Source organism: Fistularia commersonii, chromosome 3 (assembly GCF_037954325.1).
Source record: "Fistularia commersonii isolate RoL2024-O1a breed Wild chromosome 3, RoL_Fcom_v1.0, whole genome shotgun sequence".
In the NCBI taxonomy this organism is placed as follows: domain Eukaryota; kingdom Metazoa; phylum Chordata; class Actinopteri; order Syngnathiformes; family Fistulariidae; genus Fistularia; species Fistularia commersonii.
Window position 1 is genome coordinate 14006105 of NC_141286.1, and position 18559 is coordinate 14024663.

An 18559-nucleotide genomic window follows, 5' to 3' on the forward strand; every position below is an offset into this window, starting at 1 on the left:
TGAGTCTCAGAGGAACAGCGCATGTTAGATGTTTTGGAGAGAAGGTCAGAGAAGCCAGACAGAGATGGTTTGATCATGTACAGATGAGGGATAGTGAATATATTGGAAGACGGATAATGGAATTGGAGCTGCCAGGCAGGAGGTCTTGAGAAAGACCAAAGAGAAAATTTGATATGAAGGTAGTTTGTGTGAGCGAGGAGGATACAGAGAATAGGGTTAGATGGAGAAAGTTGATTCGCTGTGGCGACCTCTGTAGGGAAAAGCCGAAAGAAGAAGTCCACGGCACCTCATTCCAAAATGAAGCTGGCTTGTCCAAATGTGCTTTAGCATACCTCAAGCGACTGTTTGCGGCATGTGCGCGGAAAAGGCTTCTGCCGCATTACTCTCCCATACAGCATGTCCTTGTGCAAAGGGCGCTGAATAGTTGAACGATGCACAGTGACACCATCTGCTGCAAGATCATGTTGTGGGTCTTTGGAGCTGGTCTGTGGGTTGAGTTTGGCTGTTCTCACCATCCTTCGCCCTCTGCTTATCTGAGATTTTTCTTGGCCTGCCACTCCGGGCCTTAACTAGAACTGTGCCTGGGGTCTTCCATATCCTCACTATGTTTCTTACAGTGGAAACTGACAGCTGAAATCTCTGAGCTAGCCTTTTGTATCCTTCCCCTAAACTATGATGACGAACAATCTTTGTTTTTAGGTCATTTGACAGTTGTTTTGAGGTTCCCATGTTGCCACTCTTCAGAGAAGATGCAAAAATGAGAACAACTTGCAACTGGCGACCTTAGATACCCTTTCTCAGAATTGGCTTCACCTGTGTATGTAGGTCAAGGGTCAATGAGCTTACCAAACAAATTTTGTGTTCCAATAATTAGTGCTAAAGGTATTCAAATCAATAAAACAACAAGGGTGCCCAAATTTATGCACCTGCATACTTTTGTTTAAGTAATTATTGCTCACTTTCTGTAAATCCTATAAACTTCATCTCACTTCTCAAATATCACTGTGTTTGTCTGCTATATGATATCTTTAACTGAAATTGCTGATCCGAACAACCAATGATTTATAAAGGAAAATCTTGAAAATGATCAGGGGTGCCCAAACTTTTTCATACAACTGTATGGCTTGACTGTGTGGCGTTGCTGTGGCTATTCCTCATTAAACCAGATGTTTTACCATTACCTGGGTGTTACCCTGACTAAAAGGCTACACTATATTGCGCACCACAGTTAATGTTTCTGATCAATTTGAATTTATTACTATTTATTGGTTTTATTTAATTTTAGTTTTCAGTATCAAATAGTTCAGTCAGTCAATAAATGTTTATCGATTAAAAAAGGATTCTTTTTTTTTATTTCTGGCAAATTGATGCACTTTAAATCTTTTCTGTCACAGACTAAAAAACAATGTTCATGAAGTTATTCTTTGTTGCAAGGTGATCTATAAGTGGTCTCTTTTTTTCCTTTTCTTTAATTTTAATAAGGATACTATGTTATGTAGAGGTCTCCATATATAACATTTTTATAGACAAATTATACTATTCATAGTTGCAGAGGAGGGGGGGGGCGCTATATATTTCTTCTCCTAGGGGGGAATGTAACAAAAAATTGAGAAGCACTGGGCTACAGTAAAATAAATATTGGTTTCATTTTATTTCTACATACTAAATCTTGATTTTGGACAAAATAATTTAGATTGTTGGATAAATCTTCTCTTCTACTTGCAAATGTTTGGCTCTGGACTTAAATATATTTATGCCCTTGTGGTTCCACATAAACCAGACTAACAGATCAAGAAAAATCCCTGGAAGTTGAAATACCCAAAGAGATTTCACAAATGAACGCGATAGACATTATATTTGCCTTCCTTTATTTTTAATGTCTATTTAAATACAAAACTAGGAAATAAGCAGACATGTTTCTCGTTTGTGTTGCTGATTAAAAAGAAATTTAGGTGAAAAACAAAAGCGGTCGACATGAACTATGCAGTGATGAAAATGGTAAATATTACCACATCTGGGTCAGGAAACGGGGTTCCTTCCAAACTTTGAAAGGCACATTCTCTTCAACGGAGAGAAGTTTTATTATACATTGTCAGGTCAGATGTGCGTTAAGAAACAAACCAAGCAATGAACAGACATCCCACGTTGATCCATGTCCAGGTATGAGACGTGTGCTCTTTATAACATTTTGTCAACCTAATTAAAAAAAATAACTTTGCATAGAGAGACCCCCCGTGACGATTCTTGTCACACCAGAAGAATTTGCAGCTGAGGTAAACGGGTACAGACTTTAAACCATTTTTATTGTTGTCCCTGTTTGTATGTGTTATATTGTTTACATTTTCTTTTTCATGCAAAGATTTGTTTTCTGTGGATAAGGTATGTCGTCCATTGATTATTTGAATATTTTGGGAGTGTTTTCAGAAAGTCTACTGTTATCTTTGAATATTAAATCATTCTCCAGGTTCTCCTTCACCCTCTTGCTCCAAGTGAATTCTTATTAAGACTGTAATCTGCAGTAATTTTACTCAATATGGACTTTGATATCTGTAAAAGTTTCATTCTAAGCACAAGAAATCTGAACCTGTGTCACTGAACTTAACAGATTTGATCTATTTTTTGTTTGTTTACTTGACATTTTAATATCATTTGTTGATTCTTTAAGCACCAGTAATGTGATCCTGTGTCACTGAACTCATTTTTATTTGTTTACTTGGCATTTAACTATCATTTGTTGAATTGCTTTATGTTTCAGGGGACTTTTTTTCCCATGACATTCTGGTAAAATCCATTTTTTTTAAAATACCACATGCTGAATTAGATCCCAGGAGTTGTCCAGAGAAACTGAAGTGACTGTTTTATGTAAAGACTGCAGAGACTTGTAGTTGGAATGTAGAGACTTGGATGGTGGTCGCAGACTTGTAGGGGGGTGGGGGGTCGTCAAATCCCATTTCATCCGTGGACTTATGTGGGGAGACACTGCAGAGCTGGAGTTTGTGTCTTTTTCACAGTGTTTGGCTTAGTTTAATGGTCACCGCCTTCACCTCTGAGTACTCAGCCAGGACATACTCCCCACTGACAGGATAGACACGAGACACCCGGCAGGTTAAACTGATGGACAAAACACTGACAGGCCAAGCATAAAATAACACAATTTCTTACAGTTCTCGTCCATTTCCTGACATCTTGTATCCGCCAAAGGGAGTCTGGGCGTGGAGGGCGTTATAACAGTTTATCCTTAACACAGGTAACACAATATATGACAAACAAGACAAGATGAAATAAATTAAAGATGTGATGAGACAAGTCAATGATAAGACGCGTAAGACAACAAAAACTGATAATAAGATACAGTGTCAGGTTGAATAGATGGCAAATCAAAGGTGAATGAACACAAGTTGAAGATACAGAGATAATTCAAAAGAAGTTCATTGTGTAGTGAGATAAAATATACCAGGATAGGAAGGGATACTAAGATAAGATAGGATAAGACAAGAAGATAATACAGGACTGACCAGACGGTTCCAGTCTCCAGCGCTGAGGACACAGACAGTGCACGGTCCAGGCTGCTGGTGAAGACAGCAGACACCAGGCCAAAGGGTGAGCTGTTGGCCCTCTCTATTGCCTCCTGCTGGCTCTTAAAACTGAATATGCATTGTACGGGACCAAAGATCTGGGGGAAACAAACAAATAAAGTCAAGCAAAGTAAACACAAACACATATTTGAATATGCAGTGTAAAGTGTAAAATCAAAATTTATTCATTTCACCTATTTATTTATACTTCTACTTATATACTTCTGCTTATTTACTTATATACTTATTACTTTTATTGTACTAATTGTATGTATAATTATTGATTATTTATTATTATTTGTTCATTTGTTTTTTACTTATTTATATTCACATCTAGAGGCGTATTATATGCAAAGGCAAATACATATTTTATCAAATATTTTATCATTATTATGATTACTGTTATCAACATTAAAAAATGTCATCTGAGCTGTTGATAAGGATTCTTTTTAATTATTTTTACACTTCTGATTATAATCAGGTCCCGGATGACAAACCTTAAGATGAATGTAATTCAGCAGAGAATATTAATTATTTGTAGTGTGTTAGTTGTAATAGAGGCATATGTCCACAAGATGCCAGCCTTTCCCGTTAAACAATCAGCATCATGACCCTAAATTCCAGGTGATGTGACAAGGAGACGTGAACTCTGACCTCTTCTCTGGCAATGCGCATGTGATCTTTGACGTCGGAGAAGACGGTTGGCTGAATGAACAGGCTCTTCCCTCCAGGGGAAGCACCGCCGCACTCCATCCGGGCCCCTTCCCGACGACCACTCTCTATCAGCTCCAGGATCTTATCAAACTGCTGCCGGTCGATCTGCATCAAACACACACAGTCATAAAAATCTCAAGACTGCACAATTAAGAATCAAAATACAGAACCTGATAAGATATGAAGAAGTGAAACTACTACTATAAGGGAACAATATGAAATGCAATAGCTCAGTGACAAATCAAAACCGGGTAAAAATCTCAAAATAATATGTGTGTGTTGGGTATGCGGTGCACCTGTGGCCCGTGGCTTGTTCTGGGGTCCAGAGGGTCTCCAATTACCATCGACTTAGCCTTTTCCACGCTGCGGCGCACAAACTCCTCGTAGATGGTCTCCTCCACAAAGACCCTCGAGGCTGCAGTGCAGCACTGACCCTGGTTATAGAAGGCTCCCTTCTGGGTTTCCTCCACGGCCAGCTGCACTGCGCACACACACACGCACACGCACACACAAATAGTGTTCCAGATAACACGGCCTTCGAGTGACACAGAAGACTGTATGAAACCCAAGATGTTTGGGATGAGAAAGGGGAGAAATTTACTTACAGTCGCAATCGGCGAACACGATGCATGGGTTCTTCCCTCCCAGCTCCAGAGTCACCCGCTTCAGGTTGCTCCGGCTCGCCGCCTCCATCACCAGTTGGCCCACCTGCGCCAGAGCACCGCAGAAAGTCATATGGACAGGAAGAGGAGCTCTCGACAATAAATCTTTCCAACTAAATCTGACAAATATGTGCATCAATTTCTGCAATCTATTGTCTTTCTGAAACTATCTCATGGTATTTACGAATCGTTTACTTATTTCTCACTGATGAATTATACATCTATGCATTGACTTTCTTGTTCTGAAGAAAAGTAGCCCAAATCAGTAAAAAGGCCATAATAATTGGATTAAAACTATGAAATTAAAAAGCCAAGACAAATATCCAAAAATAAGCATGTGGTAAAAATTGACAATATTTGACATATTCCAAATGTATTGCATGAATGTGTTGCATGAATTTGCTTGGTAAAATAAAAGTTAGAGTAAGGTGCCATACTTAAATCCTTAATCTATGCAGCCTCTTGATCTGATGTGGATTGTCTTGCTTTATCTAAGGTTTCTCATAAGAACTCAGATCAATTGCAGTTGCTGATGCCATTTTATACTGGTTAGAAAAAAACAAATATAACCTCTGTGGAGCCGGTGAAGGCCACCTTGTCCACATCCATGTGGGCTGCAATGGTGGCTCCCGCTGTGGGGCCGAAGCCGGGCACAATGTTGACGACCCCAGGAGGGAGCTCCACCTGTGTGTGTGTGTGTGGGGGGGGGGGGGAGTCAAGGGTTCTCTTACAAAGCTTTGTGTATCAGCGCAGATAATCTAAATCCATGTCAGCCAGTTTGTCCGTCACTGCTCGAGGGTGCACCGTGTATGACTGCAAACCTACAGTCTTTGGCTAATTTCTTTTTGTCTCAAAGATACAAATAATCAGTTCCCGAGGCGTCGCCATGGTCATACAGGCTGACTCACGCTTCTACACATACATGTCAAAGGAAAACATCATCCATAATGGACAATCCCGACCACCCCCTCTACCTGACACTGGATAGACAACAGAGAAGCTTTTCCAGCAGACCGTTACAGTTCTGCTGTTGAACTGTAAAGAAAAGATACAGGAAATCTTTCCTACCTCATGCTATAACCCTATACAATAACTCACTCCTATCAGTTACTGTCCTACTTCACTTTGCCACTTTGCTCATTATGTATTCCTGTGTATTGGTAAATATGAGAATGAAAGGCTTTTTTTAGATTGTACTTTATACTTTTACAATTCAGAATTTATTTATTGTATTTATTTTTTACATTTTTTTTTTTTTGGCTCGTTTTGTCCTTGTATGTCTTGTCGCTGCAATTTCCCAAGCATGGGATAATTATAGTACATCTCATCTCATCTCAAATGACAGAACCACAGTCTTTCGGTGGGGATCGGCGAACAAAAAGCTTAACTACTCTTGAGGATGGACACAATTTGCCACAGTTGAAGCTGACAAGGCCAATATAAGATTTCGGTCTATTACATATTAATAACCGTCAGAAAGTTTTTTTTTTCTACAGACTTAAATCAGATGACCTTTGAGGTCAAGTGCATGACAAAAGCAGACCAGTGCGGATGTGGTGATGTGCCAGACCTCCTGAATGAGGGACCCCAGGTGCAGGGCTGTGAGCGGGGTCTGCTCCGCCGGCTTGATGACCACCGTGTTCCCACAGCTCAGCGCCGGGGCCAGTTTCCAGGTCAGCATCAGCAGAGGGAAGTTCCACTGGAACGCACACATGTACACAAAAAAGAGATTCAACGCCTTATTTGACTTAATTTCCTATCAATATTTGGCAGGTCTTCATTAATGCTTAAATATGTTTTTTTATTCTCTGCGTTTATTTGCGTTTGGTTTATTTGCATTCATGCTCATGTCCTTTTACCTGCTGAAAAGAGCTTTCAAGAGCTGTACGTCCTGTTTGGAAGCAGCACAAATGAATAAACAAATAAAGCATTATTATCTATTTCTGGTGTTTTCTCAACTTTTTTTTTCAAGTGAGCGCGGCACGACTAGATTTCTCTGCTGCTGCTCAGCGACGGGACCAAACAGCGAGGCGCGGCCTTGGATGTCCTCTGTGCCACTCGGCCCCTCCGGGCCTTCACTTCACTCCAGGGACACGAATGCATTTTTCCTTTGAATAAAAGCTTCATGGGATTCGGGGCAAACAGCTGCTGGGCCATATTGTCTTGCACCCTGTCACCCATCCCCACAGTTTTCCTTTGAGTCTGTTTAATGTCCATTTGGCAGCAAAAGCAACCAAATGTGTGTTTGTTTGAGCAGGAGATTTAACACTGTAACTGATTTTATGCTGAGGGATGGTGCGCAATTACAGCTGGAAGTGAGTCACCGTCGAAGCCTGGAGCCCAAAGTCCGGTTCTGCAGACCTGCTGCACTCAGAGACAGCTCTTTCCGACAGAATTGTTCAAATACAAGACCTGACCAGCGACAACTCAACAGTCAATTCAATGGCAGTTAAGCTTTTGTACTCTGAATCAAAATAAGCCCTTCATTTCCTAGATGCGTGAATGAGAGAGTGAATTTGCACATGTCTCTACATGACTTGTGAATAACAGGGTGAATGGTTGGTTGTTTTTGTGCACCTCTCTATTTTTTAGACATGTAATTTCTGTTAATATCCCTGCTGTGCTCTGACCCACTGCATCAATTTTTTTTAATGTAAATATAACTAATAAATAAAGTATGTCTAAGTCTCTAAATATGTCTTTAAATGAGGTGTGAATGAAAGAGTGAATGATATCTCCATATGACGTTTATCTACATGATAGAATTAATGGTTTTATGTCTCTTCATGAGGTGTGAGTGAGAGTGAATGTTGTATTTCTATATGACGAGTGGATGACGGAGTAAATGGCTGTTTAAATCTATATGTAGCCCTGAGATGTACAGGTCACCGGTCCAGGGTGAACACCAACTCTCACCCAATGACAGCTTTGATAAACAGCAGCGTCCCAAATAATAAATGAATGAACAAATGAATCCAAATGATTCATTTATTCACGATTCGCCATTGTATAAATTGGCAAACAAGTTATTCCCAGGGATTCAGATTTTACTTTATCTAACATGACAAACTTAATAAGTTGTAAAACTTAATACTCAGTGGGTGGATCCCTGCTGAGTATTTGTGATTACGTGCCCGTGAAAGGCTTCATCTGGAATCCAGAGACGGAACACGTGACGGTTTCTGTGCACACTGGATCCCTGAGCTGAACCACTGTTTGTTCTCTGCTCACAACTCCCATGTTGCGCAACTCTGGGGGGGTTTCTGTTTTTTTTTCGGAGATTCCTATTAGGAACGAATTGCATTTATGGACATATCATGAACAGCATGGATGGATCTACTCACACACATAAAAGACAAACAGACAAACGCACATCATCAGAGAAAACTGGTGATAAGGTTATTCTTTTTTGACTCACTGGAATGATGGCGCCACACACTCCAACCGGCTCATGTTTGGTTAGACACACAAAGTTGTCATCTGCAAGACATGTAGACACAAACCGCGAGTCATCCGGTGCAGGTGTGGGAGGGCAAAGATGTGGGGGGGGGTTATCAGGAAACATATCGCAAGACACAATGTTAAGATTGGCATGAGATCTCCAATGATCAGTGATCAGTGATCTGAAAATCAATGAAAAATGGTACAAACACCAGGGAAGGGTGTCGGGTAATCACATCTCTCTTGTGCCTCCATGTTTTGTTTTTTTTTTCCAGGGGCCGGAAAACATTTTGAAATCCCAAACAGGAAGGTTCTTCATCACATTGTCCAGCCTTGTATCTTGGCTTTGTGATCCTTGTCCTCCCTTCCACAACCAGCATACCAAATAGAGAATCGGAGGCCAAATAGATTATTAATTCCAGAGCTGCATGTCCCGGCCGAGCTCCTGCCCTCCACAAGGACACACTCCCGGATGAGGACTAGTGTCACAGGCAGTGATGACGGGCTGTTTCTGGACCCATCTCTGGTTTGTGGACTCCTCAAGGGTCCTCCCCCAGAGCTCCACTGCTCCATCGCATAACCTCTTCCATTAGGGCGAGACTCTCCTATCCAAAACCAAGGGGACCCCTGCACTTTAACACCCTGTGGTTACTGCATCTTCAGCATCTTGGCGAATCTCTCCGACGCCTGGTGAGATTCCAGGTGCTCCTCGGTGACCTCGGGGGTCTGGAAGCCTTCCATCTCTGCTGCTGGGAAATTAGCTTCTTCAACTTCTCTCCTCCCTAGTTCTGCTTCCCCTACCAAAGTCACTTGACAATTCTGGATTGGGAATGTGACCCGGGCTGGTGTAAAAAGAAGATGCAGCGCAGTTACTGGAGGGTCTGATTGGTCAGTTTCAGCCATGGGTGGTGTTCAAATGGTTGTTGAAGTGGTTTTGAGCACTTTTTAGTGCTTCTTAAAGACCGGTCCAAATTGGGGCCGAGCAGTTAAGAACCCCATTCCAGCAGGTGAAGCCTGCTTGAGAAGGGACCCAGTTGAGTCGAGTTCTGCTCTAAGTTTGTGAATTCAAGTGAAACGTGTGTCAGGTTGTCCCATCCTGGACCCTCCTCCCTGACCTTCTCCAGTTTCGTGTGTGAATGATTTGGTTCTGGGAGAGTCCCCCTCATGGCATGACGCGTCTCAGCCGGCTTTATCTTCCAGTCACAGTCACTCAGTGGGAAGGGAGTGGGAAACGTCCTGGGCCTGTAACACAAGATCCATCCATAGAACGACAGCAGCCTCAGGCGCACAGCCTCAACATGCTTCAGATGGACACACACACACACTCCTTCCCTGGAAATATGAGTTCCCGCAAGATATAATCCTCAGCTTGCGATGCTAATAGACTATTAATAACAAACGAACTGAATATGGGACATTTGAAGGCTTAGCCTTCCATCTGTAAGGGTGAGATTTCCTGTTAACACTCACACAAATGCACACACACACGTCCGGAATCCAAACAAGCTTTAAGAACCGGTCGATCTCACATCGATGGGCTATTTATCTCGCATGAATCAGCATTGTGTTTTCAATGGAACAGTGGTCGCGACGCACTAAAGAAGTCTTGACACAGCGGTGGAGCCAAGAGTATGTTGATGTTGAAGGATTAGCGTGGAGGCGTGTTAATCCCGTCGCAGCTCGCTGCCTCCATTCTGGCCTCTTCCTCCCACTTTGTGCGTCGCTCAACACTCTATTGGCACCTAATGGAGAGGAAATGCCGGTGTTTTGTCTGTCCGTCGTTCCAACGAGGACGACCAGACGCAAATCTGGCACGAGGGGAAGTATTGAGACCCAAACCACCCACGGTCGACCCCCCCCAGGAGGAGGAACCCCCCTCAATTTACCTTTTTCAGTATCAAGCTTCTCCAACGAACCCAGTTCATTATAATGTGTGGTTACTGATGTTTTAATTCATCTCTGTGACTTTCCATGTTGAGTATTTGAATGCAAACCAGCATCATCTATCTCAACCTTCAAGAAACAGGTAAAAACTTTTCTCTTTCAGGACTTTTTACTGCGCTGATGCCCCAGATCAGGTTATGCAGCAAGTTAGGCTATGCAGTGTGTGTGTGTGTGTACGTTTGTGTATGTCTTTGTCGAAAAAAAAAAAAAAAAAAAAACCTCACTAACCCAAGCTTACTGTTCTGTATATTTCCTGTGCATCGTGTATTTGCAAGTGTATTTGCGGTCCCTATGTCCTATATTGTAAGTCGCTTTGGATAAAAGCGTCTGCCAAATGCAATGTAATGTAATGTAATGTAATGTAATGTAATGCAAACCACCTAAATATATTTTGGGGAAAACTGAAAAATCTGAATGCTATGAAAAAAATCAAGGTGTAATCTTTGAAATGTGAAATTAGAGATAGTACAATTACAAAATGATGAAAATAACTGTCATTAACGTGTTTTAACAATAGTTAGTGTTTTTGTCCCTACATCTCAGTCTCAACATAATTTTCAAAAATGTACTTTTCAACTGATTAAAAAGCAAAATATAAATCTTTGAGAAGCTAAGTTTTTAATTTAGACCCATTTTACTGTTTGCCCTTTTCCCACGTCTGACAGGCTGACAACCGTTTCTATTGGCTCAAAGAAAAAAATCGATTGGAGGGTGAACTTTAGTCCTCCATGACCCCCAAGCAGCCAGACCTCCCGTCTCCCTGCAGACGGCAGAGGTGACGATGACTCAGCCCCAGAGGTCAGAGGTGGTCAGAGGTGGACACTCACCGACCGGCAGGGTCTTGCCGTGGATCTTGTCGGCCCAGCCGGCAAAGTATCGCAGCGTTTTGATGCTGCCCTCCAGGTCAACAAAGAAGGACTGGAGGAAGGGCTTCCCTGTATCCAGAGTCTCCAGGGTCTGTGGAGCGATAATTTCCATAAAATCAACATGGATTAGACCTTTGCCACCCTGGCCTAATGTGTCAAAATATACTGCTCCAAAAAATAAAGGGAACACTTGAACAACACAATGTAACTCCAAGTCAATCACACTTCCGTGAAATCATAGTGTCCACTCAGGAAGCGACACAGATTCATTTTGACTTGTTTTAAGGACATTACATCAAAGTTGGATCAGCCTGGAGTTTGTTTTTACACTTTAATTTTGAGTGTGATTCCTAATCAGACCTCCATGGGTTGATACAATTGATTTCCATTGATCATTTTTGTGTGATTTTGTTGTCAGCACATTCAACTGTGTAAAGAGCAAAGCATTTCATAAGAATATTTCATTCATTTAGATCTAGGATGTGTTTTTTAAGTGTTCCCTTTATTTTTTTGAGCAGTGTATATGTGATGATATGTTTTTGGGGAAAAAAATGAAATGATCAGCTATAAGCAAAGAACAATACAAATCTGACTTAAAATCTGGATGAAAAACCAACATATGATAAAAAACAAGTGTTGAGTTACAGAGAACAAAGCAGTTAATTAACCCTTGTGTTGTCTTGCGGGTCAAAAGTGACCCACTGCCATGTTTAGCTGTAGAAAAAACACCTTAACCTATTTTTTTCCAACTTGAAATTTTATGACTTTTCCTAAAAAGACCCCATTTTCAGAAAAAGTTATACTTTCTTTGTTTATGTTTCCATGTGGGCTGTACACCACTGAGGTACAAAGATTGTCTTATGGGTCATTTTTGACCCGTAGGACAAGGGGAGTAAACACAATGTTAAGATCGCACGAGGGTTAAATGAGGGAGTGGACAAATCGCTCTCTCATGTAAAAACGCTGTGTTTTTTCTGTGGAATCTGTTCCTTATTTCCACAAAGATTGGAGGGTTTGCACCTGATTAGCAGTGCCGGGGTATGTTAGCAATTAGCAGCTGTTTCGTCGCATGTCGGCTTAGCTCTGTACGACCTCAAAAAAAAAAAAAAAAAAAACAAGATGCATAAATTCAGAACAAAATACTCCCATAATGTTTCCTTCAAACTGCGTGGTTAATTATCAGCATTGTACATTTTAATTTTTTTTTTTTTTTTTTTTTTTTTGGAAGAAAAAAGGAGTGACAACACACCGCAAGGAGACAGCGGTCTCTCTCCATCAGGTCCGCCAGTTTGTGCAGCATCCTGCCCCGACTGGAGGCGTCCATCCTCCTCCAGGTGGAGCCTCTTTGCAGGGCCGCTCGCGCCGCAACCACCGCCTCGTCTACGTCCTCCTGTGCCAGTGACGGTGGGATATGAATTAAAATGCGCAAAGCGGTGTCAAAACAATAATAGTAACTTTTAACTAATTTAATTAAACCCTTCGCCCGATTCGCATGTGTTTCCTTTGTATACACAAACAGTCCACAGCTTCTTGTTTTTTTCTGTCTAAAACTACAAATTTGTTTGCATGTGTCTAATTTTGTCCTGTGTCAGAACTTGCTTTTCTGCCAGCGGGTCGACGAACTCGATGTCGTTTTTTTTCCAATAATGTTTAAAGTGGAATAATCTTCAAGTCATAGTGGAATTGTAGCGATTTCTCTTTTTTGAACGGGGATCCCTCGGGCCAATCGCTATACGAACGGGACGACATTCCACAGAATGCACCTTGACAAATACTAAAGGAGAATTTTGAAAACAATATCAGAAAGCAAAGTGCAAAATTGCAGCAGGAAATATTAAGTTAAAATGTAACGCCCCTGTGTTTCCGGTATCTGCTGGTAACATCTCAAGTGGCATGAGATGGACCAAAGATGATAGAGGATTTTTCCTCCAGTGGTTCAGAGAGAACCAGCGATGTTCTCACCTTGTCGCCCTCCTGAATCTCGCACAACTTGTCCCCGGTTGCAGGGTTGAAGGTGGGGAAGGTCCTCCCTCGGTGGGACTCCCTCCACTCGTTGTTGATGAAGATCTGCGGGGGTGGGGGGGAGTTTTCAAACGTTCCTCGGCGGTGCCTTCTTAGGGAGGGTCGGACACCGAGTTCCGAACTTACCTTGGTGTGGCGGATCTCCTGGACCGGGACGGGACGGGGGAGGGGAGGAGTTGGGGCCTCCCCATTCTCTGCTGTTCCATTCTGTGCCATGGAGGGTCAGTGGTCCAGTCCTGGACCCGGGTGTCTGCTCTGTCCTCTGAACACTGTCTCTCATCCACCGGCTCTTTATAAACCCTGAGCCCCCCCCTCCTGCACACACACACTCACACACACACATCACAGACACAGAAGCAGCTCCACCCCCATACAACACATCAGTAGCTCTTATCTGAGTGGGATCTGGTTCCAGCGGCTCATGGAACATGTTGTCTGTGTCATATATGATAAGAACCTGAATGTCATGAGGAACCATGGGGGTTCCCCTTGATTGACAACCTGGACGGGGGGTTGTAACTAAGAAGTAACTAATAACCTAGTTACATTGTTTTGTTTGTTTTTTTTTGTCTTGCATGATCATGAGTATGGAAGTGTAGAAAAGGCATTGGTTTGAAGGTAACTTCTGATTAATTCCGAATTCTTAATTAATTACCATGTTATTAAGTTGAAATCAATTGTTTTAATGCAGATCAGTAAACTTTAGAGACAATAAGGATGATTAGACTTTCCAAAACGTTATTTCCTCTCTTAAAGTGAAACCCACTTTAAGCAGATTAATGGAAAATGTCCGATTTGTTTTATGTTTTTTTGATAACGCTCAACTTGATTTTAAAGCAGTTTCTTGTAACTTTTCAAGCATTCATCAAATCTTTAAATTCAGATTAAGAATGCTGTTTTTTCCTCATGTGAAACAGAAGTGTGAGCCTCAAAATAAATGTCAGTCAAGTCAATCTGTGAATCCTATCATCCCCCAAAGTTTGGTGCCACCATTTCAGAACATTTCTCTAAAAAACTCATGGCATCACTGCTCACATTATTATATTATTACATATGAATGCAGAATATTCATGAACATCTTAAAATCAGTGTGAATTTCCTTCAAAAAAAAAAAACAAGCAGTAGGTTCATTGAAGACCCTCAAATTGCCCACATGTGTGAGTGAGAGGGTTAATGGAGGTTTGTTTTGATATATTTTCAAGGAACCATGACCTAAAGTTTTTACATGTCAGACCAGCTGTCACAAGCTGTCGCTCCCTATTTCCCATCTTCAGTCCAAGGAGGAGGAGGAAGAGGGCCGGACTTCCATCATCTAATCATCGGAGACCCAAGTACAGCGTGATTCTGACATCACGCTGACGTCCAAACATCCGTCGGCGATAAACCGGTCAAAGGTTGGATGTCCTTATGATGACAGGTGAGCCGTCCAGTTCAACGTGATCGGATAGGATATTGACGAATGTACGTTTGGATATTAAAAATGAATTGGCATCGGAATTCCGTACAGTTACGACCGGTGGACGACAGAGGCCGCATGTGTGAGAAAGTCAAGAGTGAGATTTCACACCTGAGCGACCCTGCCGTGTCTCTCCTTCCCACCAGCGAAAGTAATGAGGATTCACTCTTCGTCACAATATTTACATCCCGACACGGCCGCTTTGATCTGCGTCCGGCAGCCTAACCGGCCTGACTGCGGGCGCTCCGTCAACCATGCAAAGGTGTGATGAGTTGTGATGTTCCCGGTGAAGTTGCACCTGGGCCTGCCGGAGTTGAATGGACTTGAACACATGCAAACAAACGCTTTTGTTCTCGTGGCTGCAGACCCGCACTCACACACACAGCCCGCCATTGTTTCCTCTTCGCTGCCTCTTGTCGCGCTTCATGTCAAAGTCTAATTAGGACAACGAGCATTTCTCACTTCAGCAACTTCCTAACACTTCCTAATGAGAGCCATTCAAAGGGCTGAGAGAGAGCAGGGAGAGGGGAGAAGATGTGTGTGTGTGTGTGTGTGTGTGTGTTGGGGGTGAAACAGGAAAGGGAAGGCTTTGGCAGGAGAAGTCAGGGGACAGGCAAAACTGAATGCAAAGCGTGGAACCGGTCCCATGCAAATCAGTGGGAAACTGCGACGGTGGGGACTCGTTTTGGGGATTACCGGCAAACTCGACGGCGTACAGATTTTTTTTTTTACCTTCACCTTCATCCAAAAAAATTCCGCCGCAAATTACCTTGCAGATTCGGCAAAACATGGAGGTCATGTGATGAGTCCCGTGTGAAATGGCATCCCTGTTATTTGGAGTGTCTTTTGTTTTCTTTTTCACACACACACACACACAGCCTGTTTCCTCGCCTGCCTCACTCTCGGCTGAGAGATACGGAGGCCGAGGATCAACATTTTGACAGCATTTTGAGATAAATTAAATAGATAAATAGAAAAAATCCAATGTCGAAGGGCTGATTTCAGAGAATACGAAATATATTTGCAGACTATGATAAATACGTTATTACAACGTCATGCTTTGGAATCGATTTGGATTCGAATAATTTATTTAGCCAGCATAAGGAAAAACAATCGATCAGCAATGTGGAGCTAAAAGTAGATTAGGTTGTTACGGCGTGTTTTATTATGACATAAAGAAAAACTAAGTGGAAATTCACGAGTTTCTTTACCGTATATGTACGTACATAAGCCATGGTACTTCAGGCGTGGGTGAGTATAAGGGTATCCTGACCTGGTTGGAGTCGCAATGATGGGATGGGAGTCGGAGTTAAAAGCATCTGAAGACAATCAAATTTGAACTCAAACGGTTAATATGGTTCCGATTTGGGTCGTGTGACATCACAGCCTATATATCCATATCTAAATTACATTCCCGGCTCGAAGAGGACATCTGGGTCATTAAACACGTCGCGTTTGTGTTTTTTTTTTTTTTTTTTTTTTAAATGGGTATTGTTAAAATCAAGAAAATTGTGCTCCCCTTTCCCATTTCCTGCATGGCTCAGTTTATTTCTGACCAAAATCGCCCAGTCAGGTGGACTTTTCCCATTTCCCAAAGGCTAAAACACAGTCGTGTTGGGTGACGAGTTCGCATTCATCAAGAATACACATGATAGGTTTACAGCTGTCAATCAAAGGGTCACATGTCAATCACAGAACCACATTTTGAGAATTCTAAATATCCACTCTCTTGTTCACACCACTGATAATATCAAATTAACTGTCCCGTGTTGAAAATCACCAGGTGATTGTTGAGCCATTAGCTAGAATGCAGGTTTTAAAGTCAAGTCAGATTTTATTTGTATTTATTAATTAAATCACACACTATCTTTTACTGGGCAGATATCTTGGACAGATGACAGCTCTATGTGAGCGGCCTTCTGCCTCAACCAGGCGGGGTAGAAAGACAAAGAGGAGGGGAATGAAAGAGGGTTAGGAGCAAAAGGTATAATGATCAATTAGTAATGCCAGTAGCAATGATAATTACATGCTTATAGCTTAAATGATACAACAATAGTTTCAAAATTTATATAAGAAAAAAACAATTCTGGACACCTGGTGTGACCACTGTTGTAGATCAAGCGAAGCCCCCCTGGGAAACTTTGAAATGAGAGAAACCCAATGACTCAGGAGAAGACGTGAGGTGACTATCACGCATCAATGACACACCCCAAACAGGTAAGCGTCTATATTATCGCTTTTATGGAAAAACAAAAGACGCCCCCTGGAGCACACAACCTATTTCATTCAAATACAACAACTACAATTGTACTTTTGGTAAGCAGACAACCTATAAAGCATCCCATCACTTTCGAATTTCATCACTAGAAATCAACTCGTCTTTCCCTGATTCAACATTTCGGCAATTCACATGGAGCGTTCTACCGATACAGTTACAAGCACTGTATTTACTTGTTTCTGTCATGTGGAAAAAAAAGGGAATATTCCGGTCTGCCTGGGAGTGTCGCTTCGTGGGAAAGTGGAGCCGGGTCACCTCGTCTTCCAGGCTTGGCTGCTCAGGCTAATTGGTGCTGCACACGTTGCAATGAAGGTCAAGTCTCCTTCCAGCGGCAAGCTTCAAGGCCAATTAGAATCAGTACCCAGACAGCTAATTGCAGCATTATGTCTTTTGTTGAGAACTTGTTATTGGTCAAATAGCAATTATCATTCATTTTCAGCTAAATTTGAGAGGCGGGAGTGAAACCAGAGGAGAGAAAAAAAAAAAAAGGGAGACACAGAGAGAGAGAGAGTTGGAAAATAAAATCGGAGTGTTGCAGCTGCAGCTGGATACAGCAGGGCAGGAAACCTGAGGAATTATAGATAATGAGAGAAATCCACTATGTTAAAAGCAGGCCTAGAGGAAGTGAAAAATACATATGGGGGTACAGTTTACATTTTTGCAGGCAGCTTAAAGCTTCAATGTGGTGGACTCATAATGTGATAAATCCTGTTTAATTAAAAACATCGCTCTCTCTCTCTCTTTTCTTTAACTGCAGTTTTACAGATCCACTTAAAGTTACGACTGCCCGCTTACTATCCAAACTGAAACAATCTCAAAGACAATGCATGTCTTATTGTGTATTAAAAAACAGACAATGTCAACCAGGTGGATTTGAGAGCTCAGTACCAACGGCACTGTAAAATAGACGCTAAGTTTGGAGAACGTTAATATGTGAACATTGGTTACATTAGAATCTTGGCAGAAGAGAAAACCTGTATATATAGTAATACCTTGACTTACGATTTTCTATTTTTTTTCTGTGACAAAGCTCGTAACATTTAGCTGGTATAATAAAATGAAATGTTCCATATTAAAATGAAGTGGAACGCTATAAATCCATTGCAATTACAGTTGCATGTTTTTAAATAAGAAATTGTACTTTATCAATATCAAATAATGTATAAAATATTACCACATGTAATAAAAGAGAATGGGAAAAAGTAAGCTTTTTTTAAGGAGTGAATTTACATTGAAGATCGTACAACAATGCTGGTGGTGGTGGATGAGATCAGTGGAGGAGATCTGAGGAATTTTTCATTTTGTGCTCTATCGCATAACTTAACTTACTCGTGACACTCTTTATTGCTGAACGTATTAAGCGACATATTAAATGCCGGCCTTCTTTTTAAAATGATCAAACTATCCTCAACTGGCTTTGAATGACTCTTCCGATGCCTCGGCCATTGACAAATCCCCATTTATGCGTCATGCCTTCTCACAGATGATGCTCTCAGTCACGGTATCTCACCAATAACGACTTCTCTGTCTCTTCATGGACAAGTCAACAGCAAACACACTTTGCTCATGTTTCCAATAAATTTCTCTTGGCTGGCTAGTGG

At 41.7% G+C, this 18559-nt stretch overlaps 1 protein-coding gene across 2 annotated transcripts; it reads right to left on the bottom strand.

The window, feature by feature from the left end:
• Positions 1–1853: 1853 nt before the first annotated feature.
• On the bottom strand, positions 1854–13492 carry aldh1a3 (aldehyde dehydrogenase 1 family, member A3). 2 transcript variants are annotated; one of them, XM_086143720.1, is made up of 13 exons: positions 13351–13492; positions 13165–13269; positions 12452–12592; positions 11164–11293; positions 8370–8431; positions 6522–6650; positions 5522–5635; positions 4895–4997; positions 4586–4770; positions 4230–4394; positions 3516–3673; positions 3163–3237; positions 1854–3075 (listed from the first exon to the last, which is right to left on the bottom strand). In XM_086143720.1, the coding sequence occupies exons 1-13, from the start codon at positions 13438–13440 to the stop codon at positions 3006–3008; spliced, it is 1527 nt and encodes a 508-aa protein (XP_085999846.1). In that variant the 5' UTR covers positions 13441–13492; the 3' UTR covers positions 1854–3005. The 2 variants fall into 2 exon arrangements, 1 of the variants encoding a protein (XP_085999846.1); XR_015105917.1 differs by having other exon boundaries at positions 3003–3075; positions 3163–3337.
• Between the last annotated feature and the right edge of the window lie 5067 nt (positions 13493–18559).

Bases quoted from the DNA above. Each gene is read 5' to 3' on its own strand.
- aldh1a3 (XM_086143720.1), bottom strand. From the start codon at position 13,440: ATGGCACAGAATGGAACAGCAGAGAATGGGGAGGCCCCAACTCCTCCC. The intron at 6,651-8,369 runs GTGAGTCAAAAA...TGTGCGTTCCAG, and splicing joins TGTGTGGCGCCATCATTCCA to TGGAACTTCCCTCTGCTGAT. The intron at 5,636-6,521 runs GTCTGGCACATC...ACACACACACAG, and splicing joins TGGGGTCCCTCATTCAGGAG to GTGGAGCTCCCTCCTGGGGT.